At 56.2% G+C, this 19668-nt stretch overlaps 1 protein-coding gene across 3 annotated transcripts; it reads right to left on the bottom strand.

Annotated features, from left to right (window-relative positions):
* Nucleotides 1–6380: 6380 nt before the first annotated feature.
* Nucleotides 6381–18210, bottom strand: CLEC3B (C-type lectin domain family 3 member B). Of its 3 annotated transcripts, none has more exons than XM_016141328.2 (3): nt 14852–18210; nt 10875–10973; nt 6381–6933 (listed from the first exon to the last, which is right to left on the bottom strand). In XM_016141328.2, the coding sequence occupies exons 1-3, from the start codon at nt 14958–14960 to the stop codon at nt 6533–6535; spliced, it is 609 nt and encodes a 202-aa protein (XP_015996814.2). In that variant the 5' UTR covers nt 14961–18210; the 3' UTR covers nt 6381–6532. The 3 variants fall into 3 exon arrangements, with proteins under 3 accessions (XP_015996814.2, XP_036075043.1, XP_036075044.1); XM_036219150.1 differs by lacking the exon at nt 14852–18210 and adding an exon at nt 14006–14781; XM_036219151.1 differs by lacking the exon at nt 14852–18210 and adding an exon at nt 11691–12392.
* Nucleotides 18211–19668: the final 1458 nt, after the last annotated feature.

Below are 19668 nucleotides of genomic sequence, written 5' to 3'. Positions count from 1 at the left end.
ATTGACAGTGCCTTGTCCCACTCCCCAGAGATTCCGATTTAACTGGTCTAGGGTACGGCCTGGGCACTAGGTTTTGTTTTTGTTTTTGTTTTTGTTTTTGTTTTGTTTTGTTTTGTTTTAGCTCCTCAGGTGATTCTAATGTCTGGCCAAGGTTGAGAACCACTGCCCACACCTTCGACTGGGCCTGGTTCCTATTAGTTCGGATCCAACGTTGCCAGACTCTCTTCCCAAGAGAATTGTCTTTCGAGTATTAAAATAATAATAATAATAATAATAATAATAATAATAATAAAAAATAGATACCAGTTGAGCTCACTGTGTATTTTTTCCTACCCACATAAAAAAGCCATAGCTTTTTATTATCTTTTACATACGGCGATCTTATTTCCAAAGCTTTTTCGTACAGTGCCATTGCCTCATGGCCTTCATAATCGTGTGCCAAGCAGTGGCCTAGAGGCTTCACATATTTACTTTTCACAGCAGCGATGTGAGAGAGGCATTATGCCCTCTCTACAGATGGGGAAGCAGCCTCAGAGAGTAATCCTGAGCCTGGGTCCCCAGGGTCCCCAAGGGACTGTCTTCTGCTCTCCCCTCCCAACGCACACCCTCTCGTCACTCCGGAAAGTTGAACTGGCTCGAGAAAGCAGGATGGGTGAAATCTTGGCAGACGTGGATTCCAGGCCCTTCTCCGTTGCCTGCTCCTACAGCCTCAGGCAGAATGATTCAGAGGGGATTTGAAGAGGCTTGGTCACCACACATAAACGAGCCAGGGCTGACATGACAGGCTAAGAAATCTGTCTTCCTCAGTGTCTGGGAGCCTGGGCTCTGAGGCTCTGTTCTCCTGTTTCCAGTCGTGCAGCTGAAGAAGCCACAGCTCAGAGATTGTGACTCTCCCAGGGTCCCAGGACTAGAAAGTGGCAGAGCCGGAGTCTACGTCCAAGGTGTCTTCCTGACCCTGTGTCACTGCCAACGAGTAGCTTCAACCTGGTGTAAGGTTTTCCTGGTTAAATTTGGTGATTAACTGTAGGGAACCCCCATTTCCCAACTCGTCTTTGACCTAACTATTTGGTTCACGTGTCTTCATCTGAAAGACGTTTTCCTCCTAATACCCCCTAATTCCTTTCCAAACAATGCAGTACAGGAGAGCTACTCTCAGGGGGCAAAACCAGCCTCACCCCATCGTCTTGGAGCTGCTTAAAATACCCGGTTCCTCGCCAGGTGGGCGAACACCTTAAGAACAGTTTCCAAGCCTCGCGTCCTGGCTCCCGGCAGAGTGCTTGGCACATGGCAGGCCTTCGACACTCACTGGCTGACTGTTTGGAGAAATGGTTGACACCAAACCTCTTTATTCTAAGAAAGTAAAATTCATTCTCTAGCAAGCTGGGTGACCTTGGCTGGTGTGGGGAAGGAATAATAATTTACCTTCTACCCTTTTAAGATTTTCTGGCTGGTCTAATAATCAAATGAACATGAGACAGATTAACAGGAGAAAATAGCCAAATTTATTACCTATGTATATAGGCGGGTTCCTTAAGAATATAGGACCTCAGGACGAATCAGGCATTTGAGGCTTCTATGGGATTCTAGACCAAGGAGAGGGAGGCAGGGCTCCAGGATTTCAAAGGAGAAGTAGGCAGCTCACAGGTAGATGAGAAAGAGCAAAGATGTGGTAAACGAATGAGACACGGAGGAGAGTCTCTAGGTTCTTCTCCATCTGCCACGCTTAGGTCATATTATGATGCTAAGGGGACAGCTTCTTCCCCTTAAGCAGGATTCTTCCGCCTGAACTCTCTGAGGCAGGTAAAAGGGAAGCTTCGAAGATTCTTTCTGATTCTTTATTTCTAGAAAATAACCAGCTTAAAATAATATCCCCCAAGGCACGTTTTGGGGTGACAAACCGTGCTTGCCCTCACCGGTCACTGAGTCCGCCTGCGCCTCGGTCCCTGCATTGGAAGACGGCCTCGATCTTTGAAACGTTTCTCCCCCCCTCTGCTCTCACAGTGCGTGACACAGCAGTGCACGTGCGTTCAGGCGGAGCAAACGGTTAGTCGTTTTGTAGGCTGCACCACGAGTTTTAGCTCGAAAGTGAGATTCATAAGGTACGCTCACAACTGAGTCACCCACGAGAAGCAGGCGAAGAGGAACCTAACATCAGGCTTCAGAAAGAACCCTAGACAATCTAGGAGGAAAAAGGTATTTTTACAGGATTCCCTACCAGCCATCACAAACCCCCCGCACGACACGTCGCCGTCAGCTTTCTTTCACAAACCTTTCACACTCATGTCAGGAAACATTTGAAAACTTTCTTTTGAGATTCAGGAAGGATGGTATGTGGGCCTTGGAACTCAACAGACCTGTGCTGGAATTCCAACCCCTTCAAGGAATGTCCTTTGAAAAATTATCCTCTTTCTACTTCATTTTCTTCCACCATAAAATATTTTAGTAATGCCTGTCTCCCAGGTCATTATGAATATTAAATGAGATAATTTCTGGATCATTGCCAAGACATGATAAAGGGTTTCTACGTCAGTGCCCAGCGCTCATTAGGAGCACACACATCGCTCTTTTTTTTTTCTTTTTTTGGTTTGTTTGTTTCTATTAATATCTCCATTTTCTCTTAGCAAAGCCAAAAATCAAAGGAAGAATGTGCCTGGAGGTTTCAGGCATCAGGGACACACTTGTTGAGCGACATTCTTTCATCGAAGCACAGATGTGTATGTACATGTGTGGGAGAGAAAATGCTGTTCCACAGACCGGCTCTGACCAAGGCTGGAGGCAGCCTTCTCTGTCTCACAGCTAGCTAGTGGTTGTGCAGGAGAGGCTGCGGTTTAGGGAGGAAGGGAGAGGTGTGGGGGGAGATGCGGAACCAGGAAGGATGTGATTTGCTGTGATTTGCTGTGGTTCAAGCAGGAGACTTGCGCCCAGTGGTGATGGAATTAGAGAGAAGGGGACAGATGGGTGAGCTCCTCGGGAAGTAAAATCATGGACTCCTGTGACAGACAGTGTGACAGACATGATACCGCACAGGTCTGGGGCTTGGGCAACCAGGTAAGTGGGGACCTCCCATGGAGATGGTGAACTCAGGAAGAAAAGCAGACTTGAGCGGGAAGACACCGAGTTGCCTTTTGAACATGTTGACTTAGGTGTCTAAGGACTTCTAAGTGGCAATACGCATTTGGCATTTAAGAAAGAGAGAGAACAATGGCCTGTGGTCACCACAGAAAATGAGATGGCCGTGCAGGAGATGCGCTTTCGCTTGGGCAGAGGAAACAGCCACCAAACAGCTTTCTTCTCTGGAGAAGATTCCACAGAGACAGTTCAAAAGACAGCTGGGCAGAATCCTGGACTCGGGAGCCTTAGAAATCATCTAGACTAAACATCATTTTGCAAACGAAGAAACTGCAGTCGGAGATGCCCGCCCAACAGGCCTTCTCCAGGATCCCAGAGCAAGCGCCTCCAGGACCAGCCCCGGGTCTCCCAGAGCACCTCTTCTCTACCTAGGGGTCTCCATTTGTACTTCCTCCCTTGCCTCTCCCTCCCCTTGGATCAGGCTGGGCTGAGAAAGACGGAAGGAATGGCCATATGCAAAGGCAGATGGGAAGCAGGAGCAGCCGCGGAGATGGGACAAGGAGGAGAGAGCGAGGCTCCCTCGCGGCCTGAACACACGGCTCCAGCAAGGACACGAGCACGGACCAAAAGCTGACAGAGGAAGACCCTTCGCAGAAACCGCCGCCTCCTGCTTGGCCAGCCATTCTCTCTGCGGGACAGTCACTCACCTTTCAAATGCATAGTTCTTAAGAGAAAGACTCCAGGCCAGTGCTCTTCAAACTTCTTTTCCTAGCATTCTCTCAACACGGTTTGCTGTTAGCACACAAATTGATCCAAACGTCACAGGTATAGTATATATTTTTAAAAACGTGATTAGAAAGGAATCCCTTAATCGGATGGAATTTCCTTTTTTCAATTGGTTCATGCATCCTAGAACGAAGCCGCGTTCAACAGCAATATCCGCCCAACTTCCCGCTTTTAGAGTTGTGAATGTTGAGGAACTTCGATCAGATAAAAAAAAAAAAAAGTTGGTGGGACTGAAAAGAGCGATGTCACTTAATCCTCGAACGTCTCAAGGACGGGTGTAAAGTACTCCGACGTGGGAAACCCCTAACCTTGCAAAAGGCGTTCCCCCCACCCCAGTCTTTCACTTCATCAGCACCTGCACCAATAGTGCCAACTATCCCGTGGTCTGACACCCCCAAAGCTTTTGGTACACCAGGGCGACGCACCGTGGCAGAGAGGGAACAGCGTGGCGTGAAGGAGCCTCATTCGTCACGTCTGCCGGAGTAACGCAGGAGGTGAAGATACTGGAGTAACACAGGAGGCGAAGATCTATACACACCTTTGGAAAACTCTCCACATCTCGTACCTCTGAGCCAGGGTCGGAACTAGTGAAGCGGGTGACATGCTCCCTGGGTGACGCATACAATTTAAGGACGCCCAGAGAGAAACCAGTAACGGTGATAAATAAGGCTCGAATGAAATATTTTTTTAAAAATAAAAATTAACGTAAAAAAATTCATAATGAACAAAACGTCAACATGTAAAATAAAGACACGACCCCAGGACAAGTGTACCCGAATTCTCAGTGTCCCGAATGTAAGTGCGTCCGTTGACGGCTGATTAATGATGGGTTACGATTCTCTTGCCCATACTGCCACCTGCTGCTGGAAATGGGTAACGCTCGCTGCCTGTCCGCGTGGTGCCCAGCGGTGCCCCTCCACCGGGGACCAGCATTCACGCACACAGAGGAAGGGCGCCCTCTTATGGGCAGCCACCTACTTCCTGCTAAATGGCCGAGTCGGGTAAAAACAGCCCAAGACTCAGTGCAAGATGCAGATTTGGGTCTCAGCTTCGCCTCTTGCTTGCTGGGTCATCCTGAACAAATCACGTCACCCTTCTGAGCCTCGGTTGTCTGCACCTATAAATGGAGCTCCTTACCTCTTCCTATAACTGTGGAATTACACGAGGTGCTTTCTGTGACAATGCTGAGCAGACTGTCTGGCACGAAGCATGCTGCGTCCCCCAGCCCGCCCTACCACCATAGATCAAATCGAACTTTCATCGATTCACTACCGAAGGCAAAACACACTACAAGACAACTGGGCAGAAAAAAAAACGTGCTGCAGACGGCGGACGATGCCACGGCTGGTGGGATAAGGAAGGCTTCCTTGAGGAGGTGTCGCTGCATGGTGGGATAGGCCAGGGCACGCCGGGGGCTCTGGAGATCACTGGGACACTTCTCTGAGGTTTGAGCTTGAGAACGTTCCAGTGCGTGAAGCAACAAGCATCGATCACAGTGGTGGTAGAAAGGCCGAGGCCCTTGGAATCTGGTTAAATCCTGGCTTTGCTACTTATTAGCTATGTGACCAAGGGAAGTCGCTTAACTTCCCTGAGCCTCGACTTCCCTTTCTACAAAATGGGGATAACACATCCTGTCCTGGGTGCATCGGATTAAGTAAGTCGACATGCTTAAAGTTCCTGCACTGTGGCGAACTCAGCAGGTGGCAGCTGTTATTGCTGGCACGGAGCTCGCACACCGGTCAGGCGGTGTCGGCAACTGTCATGTTGGGCTCCTGGACCAGCCCCCCACCCCTACCCCCAGGACTGGGTGAGAGGCAGCCTCTGCTTTCACCTCCACCCCTCCCCCACCCCCAGAAGGACGCAGCACATCAGTGCACCCCAGAAATGGGTCCGCAGCAGGAGGGGTGAGGGGCGGGGTCAACTGTCCTCTGGATTGGGGAGGTGTGGCTGGACTCCCTCCCAGCCAGGAAGAGGAGCTTACGGAAACGAAGCCGGGAGACCTGCGTAGGGGCTGGACCTTAGGCGACAATGCTGCACCTGCGTCCACGTCTGGACCTTGAGAGCAGCGCTGTGCTCGTGGAGGGAACGCCTCGGCCTTCAGGAAACACACTCGGGTGTCTGGGACCAAGGGGGCATCGCGTCTGCGATTTACTGCCAAACGGTTCGGAAAAAAATAAATAAATAAAAGGATAAAGCGCCTATGGGAAAACGCTAATGTCTGGGGAATTCTTGCAACTTTTCTGTAAGTTGAAAACCGTACGAAAAAGAAGAGTTATGAGAAGACACGAGGCAGCAGCGGTCCGGGCACCCTTTTCCGCCTCCCCCTCCGCAGCCCTCGGAGAATCCGATCTTGGTGTGAAACGCGTGTGTCCAGGTCTCCTTCTTCACCACCCCCTTGCTCCCCTCTGCGCACAGGCTCGGGCCAGGCTCCCGGAAATCTCCCTGACGCCCCCACCCCGCAACGCCCCCGGCTCCCCACATTCCCCCGCCTCCCGCCCCCGCAGCCCGCACAGACGCCGCCACTCTCTCCGCCAAGCTGCACCAAGTTTATTTGTAAAAGGAGAATCCACGCGCGTGGAGGTGCCAGCGAGCCCAGGGCGCCCGGGACTTGGAAGGTGCCCCCGGCCCCTCCTCCGGGCCCCCGCAGGACCCCCTGACCCTCTCTCGTCCCCCAGGGCTACACGATGGCGAACTGACAGATGTAGGGCAGCTTGTCGCGACAACGCTTGTCAAACCACTTGCCGTTGGCCGCGCTGGCCAGCGCGGCGCAGTTCTCGGCCTTGCCGCCGTCCGGCTGCGCGGTGATCTCCGTCTCCCAGTTCTTGAAGGCGATGTGGCCGCCGGTCATGTCCACCCAGGCGCCCTCGGCCGCCATGTCGTTGAGCCCCAGCCAGATCTCGGCCTCGCTGTCCAGGCTCTGGCGCAGGTACTCGTACAGCGCGTCGTTCTCCGAGCTCGTCTGCGGGGTGCTCAGCGTGCCCCCGCGCGAGATGCAGTCCTCGCTGGCCTCGTGGAAGGTCTTCGCCTCCGCGAAGGCCAGGAAGCACTTCATGTGCACCTTGGCGCCCTTCAGGCAGACTGGCAGGGGGAGAAAGGGCGGTCAGGAAGGGCTCCCCGTTCCCGAACCCAAGGGCCGCCCACCAGGGGCGGGCGCACCTTGCCCTGTCCCATTGCATCTGTCCGCCCGGCCCCCGGACCCAGGCCAGAGGGCCGAGCTGCAGCGGGCGCTATGCAGAGCCAGGTCCCCATTCAAGAGGCCGTGGCGCTCCCGCTGCTGGGAGCGAGGTCAGCCCGTAGCTGCAGACAGCGCTCAGCTCAAGGCCACGCCCCCCTCGGTGCCACAGCCGGTGCCCGCCCCCTCCCCTGAGGGCGCAAAGGCGGGTCATCTCTGCCCAAGGCAGTGTAATTCTGAACGTCCCTTCCAGTGGCAGGGCTGGCCTGCGCCCGGTTTTGCTTCTATCCCCTCCCTGCCCAAGTGTGGATCCAAGAGCTAGCTGTTCCCAGTAAATGAATGCCATCTGCGGGGAGTCCGCTTTGCAGGGAGCCCAGCCAGAACCACCTTCCTCCAGCCACACCCTCCCTAAGATCAAACCACCCTGCTTGCCCGGCAGGGTAATTGCCCACCCAGGTGCTTAGGCACCACACTCCAGGTACCGGGGATCTAAATCCCTGCCAAGAGGCCCAAGCAAGCTCCCGGCACCTGCCAGGGGCCTGGCTCAGGGCTTCTGAGGGCCGGTTGGGGTGGGGACTGGGTGGATGTGGCTCAGACTGCAAGACCCCCAGAGCCGGAAGAGGTGGCACAGGCGAGGGGCCAGGGCTGGCTCTTTCAGGCCCGGAACTCTGGGGAGAGCAAGAATTCTAAATGTGAATTTAGTCTCGAAGGCTGTGATGGTGTATGTTTGGTCAAGCTAGGAGGATACAATGTGTTTCTCCTTAAGCGTTAATTTTGTTTTGTTTTTACCTTGGTTTATGATGTAAATATTTAGACAGAGGGGGCGTATGCCTCCATTTGTCCTCCTGCTGCTGACCCCACAAATGTTAGGGGCGGGTCTGCACTCCGCCCCATGCCACCCCCTCACTCACTGAACGAACTGTGCATGTCCCCGCGGGCACCCGACACTCCAGGAACTCAAAGCTCGGGCCTGAAGCAATACAGAGGTGTCTCTGCTCACAGACTCGAGCCCGCTCAGCAGCCCTCCCTCCTGCTTTCCTGCAGCTCGGTCAGGCCGGCCTTCACGGTCCTTCCCAGCCTGGCCCCACACTGTCTTTCCTTCCTGCTGGAGGCTCTGTGACACAATGTCCGGACCCCCTTTGGGGATGAAGGACTTACTGTCCCAGCTGCTGGAAGCACTGTGGGAAGACAGCCTTTCGCTCAGCCCCCTTGGGAACCACCTCAGCAGGAGACGGCCAGCTTCCCCAAGGCCACACCCTCCACCCTGAGCCCAGTGACTGGCCAATGAGCCCTCTTGCCTGACTCAGGACAGCTCCGAAGGGCCGTCCCATCAGGTCTGAGACCACTTCCTATGTGTCTCCAGTGAATACACTGATTCCGTGAGTATCTGGAGGCTCTTGGAGAGCAGGGTCCTGGCCGGGCCACCTCTGCCTCCCTGTGCCCGGCAGAGGCACGCTGGGCGGGGACTTCACATGTGGGAGGGGGGAGGGGCAGATGGTGAGTGGGGAGGGGGCTGTTTCCCTAACCCCTGATTCTCTCACCTCTTTGGCTAGCTCAGCAACTTTGGGTGGGGTTATTGATGGGGCGACCTGTGGGCTGTGGTAGTGAAGGAGAGGACAGGGAGAGGGAGAAGGTCCCCAAGGAAGACAGGAGACTGTGACCGGCTTGGGGATCAGCAGACAAGAGGCAGGGGGCGAGGGGGTTTGGGATTTCCATATGCCACAGACTTCATGCAGGGAGGGCTCTGCCGCCTCGCCTCACCTCAGAGACAAGGGACACCTGGGATCCATGGGCTCCGCACAAGCACAAAGCTTAGACGTGAGGGGGACCTCGGAGCGTGCCCTGCAAGTCCATCCGACCCCTTCCGCGTTACGGATGAGGGCACTGAGGCCGGGCGCGGCCCCGCGCTCGTCCTGAGCACTCCCTCCGTGCAGCCCACACCCCTCCCACGCCCTTCTCCCCGCTCTGCCCCCACCGCGGGGCTGGAAGAGCTTCATCCTTGTGTCGGACCTGCAGGTGGTCAGATGACAGAGCACCAATCACTGGGTGGAGACGGAAGACCTTCACTTTCCTCGTATATGGGGACGATGTGGCACGGCCACCCTTCCTCACTTTTTTTTTTTGCTTTAAATGCACTCCTGATGCCTGGAGTTGGGCAGCAATCTTGGCACCATGTGGTGAAGCTTCTGGACAAAAACTTAAACCTACCACCTACTTCCAGACTCACTTTTTGTTTAAGCCACCGTTAGGTTTTTTATTACTTGAAACCAAAACATGGACACTTCTTTTTCAGAGCTCCATTTCCTTACCTGCCAGGTTAAATTGTCCAAAAGTTATGTGTAAATCAACAAGCGAAAAGATGATTAAAAACGACAATAAAATGAGATAAAGGAGAGAATGTCCTTCTGTGAGAGTTTATAGCTGAGGAGCCTGATTCAGAAGAGGGATTAGAGATTCTCGAGATGCTGATGCTGGAAGTGTGGGTGGTCCCAGGGGAGCAGGGCAGGCCGCCGGAACAGCATGCGCAAAGGCCCCGTGGTGGAGGTACAGCGTGCGACACATTAGAGGGGCAGCAGGATGGCAGTGTGGATGCTGGAAAAGACTTCTCAGTGGGAGCGAGGGCGTGAAAACCGCCCAGTGGAAAGGAGGCAGGAGGGGAGGTGAGGGCCCACGAGATGGATGTACCTTGGTCAGAAAAGCAACAGGTGAGAGGGTGTCTGTCTGTGGACACGAGGAGGTTTGTAGATGTCCTAAGGAGAAGCCAAAGAGACTCCCTGGTGATAACTTCAGAGGCAGTAGAGCTAAGAGCTAAGAGCGAGGCTCTGCTCTCGTTGCCCATTGGCAAGACACTGAGTCTCTGTGTGGAGAATGGAGGTGGGTCGGAGCAGGAGGCCCACCGCCTGGGCTTTCCGTGAAGAGTCGACGCAAATAAGGCACTGAGAGCAGTGGCAAGCACGTCAGAGCTCGCGTGCGCTGCCCATAATGGTTAGTCTACATTCTCTGTGTCCTCCAGGACAAGGTCACGATGGAGCAGGTGAGGCTGAGCTGTGCGGAAGATGGACATGATACGAGAGGAACGTGGTAGAGAGACGGAGAGAACAGGTCGCCCAGGGAGGCTGGCCAGGCAGTGTTGGCACAGGCGGCTCAGCTGTGTGACTTTGTCCATCCTTGCTCAACTGCTCAATGCCAGGCCAGGAAGACCGAAGCCTACCTGTCCTCGCACCCATCCCCACACCTGTCCTCACATCTGTCTTCACACCTGTCCCTACACCTGTCCTCATACCTGTCCTCACACCTGTCACCACGCCCACCACATAGCAGCAGGCACTTTCCAGTCAGATCTTTGTCTGTACTAATCAGCCAGGTGAGTGTGGCAAGGAACTGGACTGCTCTATGCCTCAGATTTCCCATCTTTAAAATGGGGATAATAAATCCTGCCTTGGCATAATTGTGGGGATCGAGAGAGAGCTAAGCTGCTGGCCCAGGAGACGTGCCCCCCAGGGCTGTGAAGGCTGGCCGAGTGGGGGTCTCCTGGGAGCTCACTAAGGGTGGGCCGCTGCCTCTGCTCCACAAAGAGCTCCAGGGGTCCCACTTCTAGTGGGCGACGATGAATTCTTGGAAGAGCTTTTGTCCTTTGGGACAGTCCCACTTCCATACATGTCAGGGGGTCTCCCCGAGAGGAAGCAGGCTGAGGACAGTGTTCACTGAACCAGGTGCCCTGGACCACAGGACTGGCCTAACAGAGCCGCTCGAGCCCTGGTGCTGGCCAGAGGCCACAGGCTGGCCGCCGGCCTGAGCCCCTCTCTCTGGTGCGCCTACGCCCGAAAAGTCCACTGTCTGCACTCACCCGTCTGCAGGGCCTGCTGCTCCTTCAGCAAGGCCACCTCCTGGGCCAGAGTCTCCAGCTGGCTCTTGACCTCCTCAAACATCTTTGGGCTCACGACATCTAGGACGAAGTCGGAAAGAAGCGGGGATGAGAACAAGCATGCGAGGAAGGCTGTAAGGATTAGAGCGTGGCAGGGGCCGGGCGGGGTGGACCCCACCCGCTGTCAGCCACAAGGGGACGAGGGGAAGCGGCGCCCTTCGACCGCGCATCTCAGTATACTCTCTCTCTGTCCGTGCGGGTGGTCATCTAAGCAATTGTTTGTGATTGTCCTTCTGCCAGGGAGACCCGACCTTCACTTGCTCCTGCTGAAGTGAGACCCAGATAACATCTATTTAGGAGCGCTGCTTGGAATCAGAGGGGTGCAAGCAGAGCCTTCGGTGACCCCTAACCACTCAACCATCCTCCCAGCTCCAGAAGAGAGCAGAGCACAGGAAGCAGGGCTGGGCCCCGGACACCTCCCATGCTCACCTCCCAGGCCAGGTGAGCGAAGCCGGCGCTCTGGCTTGGGGCCGAGGGCGGCAGCATGGGGAAGAGTGAGCATGGGCTCTGAGGCTGCATGGATGTGGGTGACCTGCAGCGAGTTGCTCAGCCTCTCTGAACTCAGTTTCCTCATCTGTAAAATGGGATGAGAGCAGCCCTACCTCAGGGGACGCCGAAGAAAACGAGAGACTAAGAGAAATAAGGCGTCTGAACAGCGTTGGGCTCACAGTCAGCCCTGTGACGTGGGTAATGCGTCTCTTACAGACAGGAAACCCAGGCAGGACTAAAGCGACTCACCAAAGGTCGCAGCCCGGGCCCCACGGCTCCCAACTTGCTCTTCCCCACCTCTGCGGGAGCGCACAGACCCCCACCGTGAGCCCGAGGGCTTGCCGGGGCTTTGCCGGAGCCGGCCTGTGAGTGGGCAGGGCAGGTGGAAATGGTCTTTCTGTGTGGGTGGAAGCTGCGAGCTGTGTGGGCGGACCCCAGTCTTTCCGAAATCCCAGGGGCTTCAGGAAGGGCTGTGCTGGGCTTGGCGTGGGGAAGGGCTTCTCTGGTCCACTTGGCTGCACCTGCATGAAGTCCATGGTCAGGAAGGGGGAGGCCAGAGCCTTCGTCCATTCATAAGATGCCTTTGCAAGGGAATCGCAGGAAACGAAGGCAGGCAAAACCGTATTTGTATATGCAGGAGAGGGTGACGTGACTCCGTGACTCCGAGATGAGCAAGGCAGAAAGGGAGGGTTGGGGGCTGGCACGTAGCCCGGCGGGGTTCCGTGCGCCTCGCGCTGGGTCTCCGCCGCAGCCGGTTCACAGCAGCTCTGAACCCAGCCACACGATGCACCAGGACAGGGCGCCGCGTCGGGTACTGTGCAGGGCACTCAGCTGGGGGACAAGTGGGGACGCGTGTGCAGCCCCTAAGCCTCGCCCTGGCTGTGCTGGGTCAGACCAGAGAGAGGGGCGCCGTTCTACAATCCGTCAGCTCAGAGGGTACCTTTGGCGTTTGCGCCGAGGTGCGCATGCGTACAAGGGCTCCCCCCCCCCCTCCAGGGACTGGCTGCAGAGCGGGCGCCAATGGCGCCCGGTGGAGAGCCATGACCATGCAGCGTCCTCCTGGCTCGGGGCGGAGTCCCAGAGCCGCCCCTGTCTGTCTCAGGGCCTCTGAGTCCTGACGTGTGTGATGGAAACAGATGTTCTCCAGGTCCCTCAGTTCCTGTCCTAACGGCCTGCGGCCACCTAGGAGGCCATCCTGCCCACCTGAGTGCCGTGGCCAGGTGTGGCCACGTGGCCCCTGGAGCCCAGCCGCCCGACTCCTCCCGGGTGAGCCTCACCTCTCGCTGACCCCCACACGGCGGGCTCGGACTTCGCCCCACGCCCGCAAGCACACGAGCTCCCAGAGGCACCCAGGAAGCTCCCGCTCCTCGACCCACCCTGAGGCCAGGGTGGGGGCTTGGCACACGCTGCCTTTCCCCCCCAGTCCCGCCAACCTGTGCTCTGCCACGGGCCAGACCCCGGTGGTCTCCTCGGGGACGAGTCCCTCCCCCGGACTCCCTCCCGCACTCTCGTGCACCGGCCCCCTGTGATTCTCAGTCCTGGCCGCCCCTCGCAGTCCCTGGAGGTTGTGGAAAAGGCAGATGCTGCCCCACCTCCTGCCCCCCCATCCAGCATTTCCAGGGGTGGGGCCCCGGCCCCTGCATCCTTATGCATTTGGGGGACCATGCTGAGCCTGAGCCAGAACCTTGGGCATCTGGCCTCGACTTGCATCTTAAGAGCAGGGACTGTGGACCTCTGCCAGGGCGCTCAGGGCATATCTTGGCACCTAGGTGGAGAAATTGCTCCCTATGCGGACAGTAGACAGAGGAAAGAAAAACCCAGATGAGTCAGAACGTGGAGGTGGGTTTCAGCGCCAGGAGGGGGCTGGACAGGACGCTCTGCTGTTGCCGTCGGCTCCTCTGCAGGTCTCCCCCCAGCCCGGGCCTCCAGGGGGCACCATCCGGAGACCACGGAGGGCCGGGGTTCAAGTGTGACAGCTGCAGAGGACCAAGGCATTGGCTGGTCTGAGCTTCTCCTTTCCCCCATGATTAAATACACAACTTACGTGGTTAAATACATAAATACTAAATCTTCGGAAACTGAGAGGTTAGCAACTATTTTCCACATCCAAAAATTCTATGATTTGCCTTTGGAACTGTGCATCCTTGACCACAAACATCCCTCGGGGGCAATTTTAGCAAATGTTTGTGGACACAACCGTGAGTCTTCTCTTTTTAATGAATACTTTCTAGGAAGTAACATATATGGATATAATTTTTAAAAAATGAAACGGTTCAAAAAGTTTACGTCTCCGTCCCAGTCAAGACTGAAATTCCTAGTTTTTCTTCCCAGAAGTAATCCCTAACTCCAGTGGATCCTTCCAGAAAAATTCTATGCACATACAAGTAAACATACATTTTTACATAAATTTCTTTTTCAAAACAAATGTCGGCATAATTTCTATTCTGTTTTGAACTTTCCTTCATTCACTTTATAAACTGAACCTTGGAGATTATTTGCCCTCAGCGCCCAGGTCTGCCACGTTCTTTGTCTCAGCCCTGGGGGTCTTCTCCGACCTGAAGTACCTTTGCCAGAGGAGGCTCGGCAGGGGGCCTGAGGGCTGCCCATCCCCGTTCTTGCTCTGCGAGTTCTGTGCTCTTGGCCCTGGCGGCCGGTTGCTCTTTCTGGAACTGTCTCTCCTGCTGAGCCCTGTGGGGGTGACAGCCCGGTTCATTGCCATGGCATTTCACTAGTGTTGTCTCAACACAGCCTGGGGTGACCTCACTGCAGGCGAGGCTCCAAAGCGACCCAAGGACACCCCGAACCCCAGAGGCGACAGAGGGGAGGCAAAGCTGCCTCTGGGGTCCTGGTTTGAGTTTGAAGGTTTTTGTTTCCTCAAGGCTGAGCTACACTGTAAAACCGAGATTTAGCTTATTTCCCTCCACCCCCCGCCGCCCGCCATGTGCATCAAGTGCATCCCCTGTGCCAGGCACTGGGCTGCACACTACACGTTTTGTATCATTAAATTCTCACGACAACTATTTGGAGTAAACGTCAGAATCCCCATTTTACAGTTGAGAAACTTGAGGTTCAGAGATTACAAAGCAGAGCCCGCTGGTGTTTTCTGATGAGAGTCAAGCGTCTCCAGACTGCCAAGCCCGAAATACTGAGCGGGGAGGGGGAGAAGGGTGGATGTCAGTTTTGATGATCTGGAGGGTTCTTTCTGATTCTGAGAGTCGGTGATCCTTACAGTTCTGGCAACCACCCCTGCTGCTGGAGAACTCTCCTGGGCCCCGGGAGTTGTGGGGGGGGGGGGGAGGGACTCCATTAAGTGCCCTGGATTCGGTCCAGAAGGAGCCTGAGGGTGAGTGGAGGAGAAGGTGACCAGCTAGCTCCCTGGGAGATGGAGAGGGGCCCCAGCCCCTCCTTACCTTTCTTGACATTTGCAGCCTTCTTAACCTTGGGGGTTGGCGACTCGGCAGTGACTTGGGTCAGGAGGGAGAGGAGGCAGAGGACCAGGTAGGTCCCCCAAAGCTCCATGCTGCTGCTGCTGCTGCTTCCTGCAGTGGGCCTGGGTTGGAGAAGCGGTGGCTGCTGTGACCAGAACTGCACGTCTTAAGGAAGCTGCTGCCTTGAGGACCTCTGTCCAGGAAACCCTCCCAAACTTGGCTGCAGGAGTGCCAAAAAAAAAAAAGCCTGCGAAAGGGGGAAGGCTCGGGAGTCTCAGAGCCTTGCCTCCCAAGAAACACCCAGCAGCATCCGGGCCCTGCCTTCTAAAACAGTCGTCGTTTTCTAGGATTCTGAAAAGTGTGTGGCAGTGGTGGTAGTCGTCGTAGCCCACGTCTGCTGAGCAGCTTCCTCGGGCGGGCGCAGACACATGCCCTCCCCGGCCTCTGCCTCACAGAGGCCTCTCGCCAGCCAGCAGCACGAGGAAGGTCCTGTCGTTTCCCCATTTCACAGCTGAGGAAACTGAGGCTCAGGTTAAGGGACTTGCCCCAGCGCCCAGATGCTAGGAGCAGTGTCGGCCGTTAAGCCCAAGCTGGGCGACTCCCGAACAGTTACCAGGGCGGCCTTTAGGGAGCTGAGGGTTGATGATTTTGTAGCTCTGTCTCTACACACACGACGCATCTCTGGTTACAAACAGAAGCGAGCGCTCCCCTTGCTTCCTCTCAACCATCCCTCTCTGAAGTGGAGGTGACCACGGTGGGGGAGCGGTAAGCCATCGTGCCTCAGGGCAGTGTCGGAGATGGGACGCTCCCTCCCCTGCTGGGCCCTGACACCTCTCGGGAGGCCTGATGTGGGTGTCAGGAGATGCGTGCTTCTGTTCTCAGCGGTCACGGGGAGAGCCTTGGAGGAGCAGCGAGCCCTCCCAAGACTCCAGCCCACCGTGCATCCAACACGGGCTTCCGAACACAGCTTCCGTCGACAGGAAGCGGAGCACCTTGGAGAAACGGCTGATGCCAGGGCCGGGGCAGGGAAAGTAAAACAGGAGCCTGGAACAAGTCGTTTTGCCAGAAAGCAAGGTCGTGCTCGAGGAAGGCTGGGAGCATGCCGGGGGGACACGGGCAGCTCGAAGGGGCCTCCAGGGGCCAGAGTCACGGACGCTGTGATCATCGAAATGTGATGGTGACGATACAACAGGAAACTGTGAGTACACACAGATGTTCATAAATAAGAGGATAAGTGAATGCATTGCAAGTCTGCTGGGGAACAGGGCATTTTCAGTCTCAAATTACATGCCCACAAAATACTCATCACGAAGAGGGAGGGTAACCCCACGGTGGAGAAACCTGGCAGACAGCACCTTAATCAAGTGACCAAAGCGAGCCTCATCGATAAGGGGGCAAATGTCCAACCTGCAGCACCTGCGCACTTGATGGGCAGCCGTGAGAAGAATGTAGCGCCACCTCCGTGAAGCATCCCACGAACCCAGAACGACGGCCGGTGACCTTCACGACCGCCCAGGTCCTGTCCGAGGAAGCGCTTCAGGCTGAAGGACGCATGCAGTATGTGATCCTGGACTGGACCCTCTGCTCTCAACGACGTCGCTGGAACGGCTGGAGGAGCTCAGTGGGTCTTTATACCACAGTCACGGATGTTCTGTGAGCTTGAGATGGTTCCCAAAAAGTACCGTGCTGGGCAATTCGGGCTTTTCTTCTGGGGACCTTGCCCTGACCAGGGAGGGACCTGCCCAGGGAGGGACCTGTGTGCAGCCCAGTGGGGCTGGCCCGGGCCACTGCAGTCACCCAGCGTGGGGGTGGGAGCCTAGTGCGGACAGCGAGCCCTTGCACTGGACCCCATCACTCACGGTCTCCGAGTGGGAGAGGGTTTTCCATGGGCAGCGGGGTCCTCAGTGAGACATTTTGGGGCGAATGATTATACAGCCCAACAGGGAGCCTTTTGCTTCCGGGAACTCTGAGTGGGTTACGCAAGGCAAAACCACTGTCCTTTTTTCTTGATTTAATCCCCCTGCTTTCCTGGTCGTGCTCACCTTGGCTCTCAGGCAGCAGAGAAATGGAAGGATGTATTTCCCAAATGTGCGGCAGCCAGAGACCGTGCGTTTTCCAGGATGGGCCTGGCAGCTGGGTGCCTGCCCTTGGTACACTGGGGAGCAGGGCCCGGAAAAGCTCTGCCACGGAGATTCAGTAAACCAGGCCCCCATGCCGTGTCCCGTCACAGGAGACACATGGGAGCCATGTCAGGAACTGTTAGCACCCCATCCACCTCTCATTCACCCCACACTGGGCCTCAGCCTGTGCAGGGCCCTGGGGGTTCGACGCGAGGGACCCACTGTGCCACCAGGACTGCAGCAGGATGCACAGGGCAGCAGGACAGGGCGGGGAAGGAAGGACGGCCCGGGGCTGAGGCAGGGGCGCAGAGGGCTGGCCAGGTGAGGGGAGGAAGGCACGTGGACAGCGCTCCAGCCATCAGGGGCTCAGCACGTTCTAGGCCCCGAGCACGGATGGGGTGCGGGCGGGGAAGAAATAAAGCTGGAGATATAGATGGGGCGGAGCGCAAGGGGCGAGTCAAGCCTTGTTCAGAGACTGGACACAGCCCGGAGGCGTGGAGGGCAACGGAGAACGAGGCACTGGAGGGTGGAGGGTGGAGAGCATTTCGGCTGCTGAGTGGGTGTCGACTGGGGGGCCCAGGTCGGTAACGGAGAGACAGTAAGCATCTGTCCCACATTAGCCCCGGGGCGAGGGGGAGGTGGAACCGCACCTTCTCCCAGGGAGAATCTACACGGCCAGAGGCGCAGCGACCGCCCTGCGAGAAGACGAGCTCATCACACGCTGGGCGCCCACCGCCCGCGACACCGTCGGAAGGCCACTGTGAAAGGAAGTCCTGCCTTACGAACAGCATGTCGCCCCCTGCATCCTATGCACGTGCGTTAAAAGTGCTATTTCGTGAAATGTAAACTTCAAAAGCACCATTTTTTGTAACCCTGTTTCGGCATGTCACCATTTTCTAATGGCTTTGGTGGGCCTCAGGAAACCGCAAGCGGCCCACTGTACCTCGGCCTCTGAGTGAAAGGCCGGTTGGAGAGGCCGTCTGGTGTAAGCGCCCCTCGACGTGGGATGCCACCGTGTGCTTGCTGAGACTCCTCCCGGGACGAGCAGCTGGTCGCTCTGCAAAGCGGCGGCGTCCGTCGGTAGCCGCTCGGCTTGTTGTGACGTCCTCCTGGGGGGAGACATGTCATCAGGCAGGCTGATGACACGTCACCCAGAAGTCCGCAGCGCCAGCCGCCGCAGCCATCAGGTAAGAGGCCAGACAACATGTGAAACAGACCGTCGGGTCCTTCCCTCGCCGTCCCTCCTCCCCGTTCCTTTCCCCTTTTCCTCCCAACTGTTCCTCCCTGATATGGTTCCTGGATTCAGTTAACCTCTTGGAAAATCACCTTTGGATGTAAGTTGCTTGTTCCTGTCCTCGTTGTGATGCAGCATCCAGAACCAAGCATCTCAAGGGGCCTGCCTGTGGGCGGGGCCCGTTTCCTGTGGTCAGACTGGACACGGCTTAGCAAACTGCAAATTCATGGGCTCTTTGCAGCGACCTTGCCTCACTGTTGCCAGTGTCGAGCTGATGGCCGTTAACTACCCAGTTCCCCTCGTCCACCTGCAGCTCCTCCTGGCCAGGCGAGGACCGCTGCTGCAGGCAGCTGCAGGACTCAACGACAGCCGTGGTGGGGTCGTGGGTTTCATGCTCCCAGCATAAACTATCACCCCTGAAGACACTGTCCCAGAGGCCTCTACCAGCCAAGGGTCGGGGAGGGCTTCAGCCAGGAGGATACTCCTGAATGACCCACCCTCAAGGAAACGCCGGGGGCGCTTACACACTGCCCTCAGGGCCCGGGCATTTACACACTACCCTCAGGGGCCGGTTTCCCTACATGAAGAATGATCTATCTGCGTAACAGCCCAGAGGCAGAAAAATCAGGAGAGAAATCTAAAAGGCTCACTTCAGCTTTCAAGTTTTTGTTTGTTTTTTTGTTTTGTTTTTTGTTCTGTTCTTCCTCCAAAGCTGTGGGAAGTCTGAGTTACAGAAAACATGCTGTGGCCGCCCCACCCACGTCAGCCCTGACAGCGTGAAAACTCCTGGCCCGGCACAGAGCTGTGTCCCCCGCCCCCCGCCCCGCCGTTTTCCCTGCACAGATGTTTCCTTTTAGCTCCACTGGCCCCGTGTCAACAGAAATATGGCCCGAGAACGTCCCACGCTCTCTTCAAAGGTAAGAGCGTCCAGGCTGGGCATCGACAAGAACACTGCAAGGGTGGTCCCTCTAGCCTTGGTCTCCGTGACCCTCATGAGGACAGTCACTTGTTCCCTTCCACGCCGTGTTGGGGTGACGCTGTCACTCACTCAACGAGCATTGCCTCTGTTCTGTGGCCTTGTGAGGCGGTCTCGGGCTCTTAGTGAGCCTGAGCCTCTGGTCTATGAACTTCATGTGGGCTTCTCGGTCTGACTGCCGCCCTCAGGTGGGACGGGGTGGCTGGAACTGACTACGTCCCTTTCTCCAGGGGAGTCAGGTTCTGAGGAAACCCCAGTGGGCCCGGCTCTGGGTGCAGTTCCTCCTGAAGGCGGGCCTTGTTAAAAAGAAGAGGGTGCTCTGGAGAATCTCAGAATGGTTCCGTTTCCCCCCCTCTTGCCAGAAACACAAGATTCTTCACTGAAATTCACTGAGAGAACCGGGTCGAGCCCCAGAGGTAAAACGCACAGAGGTGTGGGACCCCGGAGCTGTCCACACGGTGCCTCCAGC

Source organism: Rousettus aegyptiacus, unplaced genomic scaffold (genome assembly GCF_014176215.1).
Source record: "Rousettus aegyptiacus isolate mRouAeg1 unplaced genomic scaffold, mRouAeg1.p scaffold_m13_p_4, whole genome shotgun sequence".
In the NCBI taxonomy this organism is placed as follows: Eukaryota; Metazoa; Chordata; class Mammalia; order Chiroptera; family Pteropodidae; genus Rousettus; species Rousettus aegyptiacus.
Note: the sequence above shows the minus strand (reverse complement) of the source record. Positions and strands in the feature narration are given on the sequence as shown.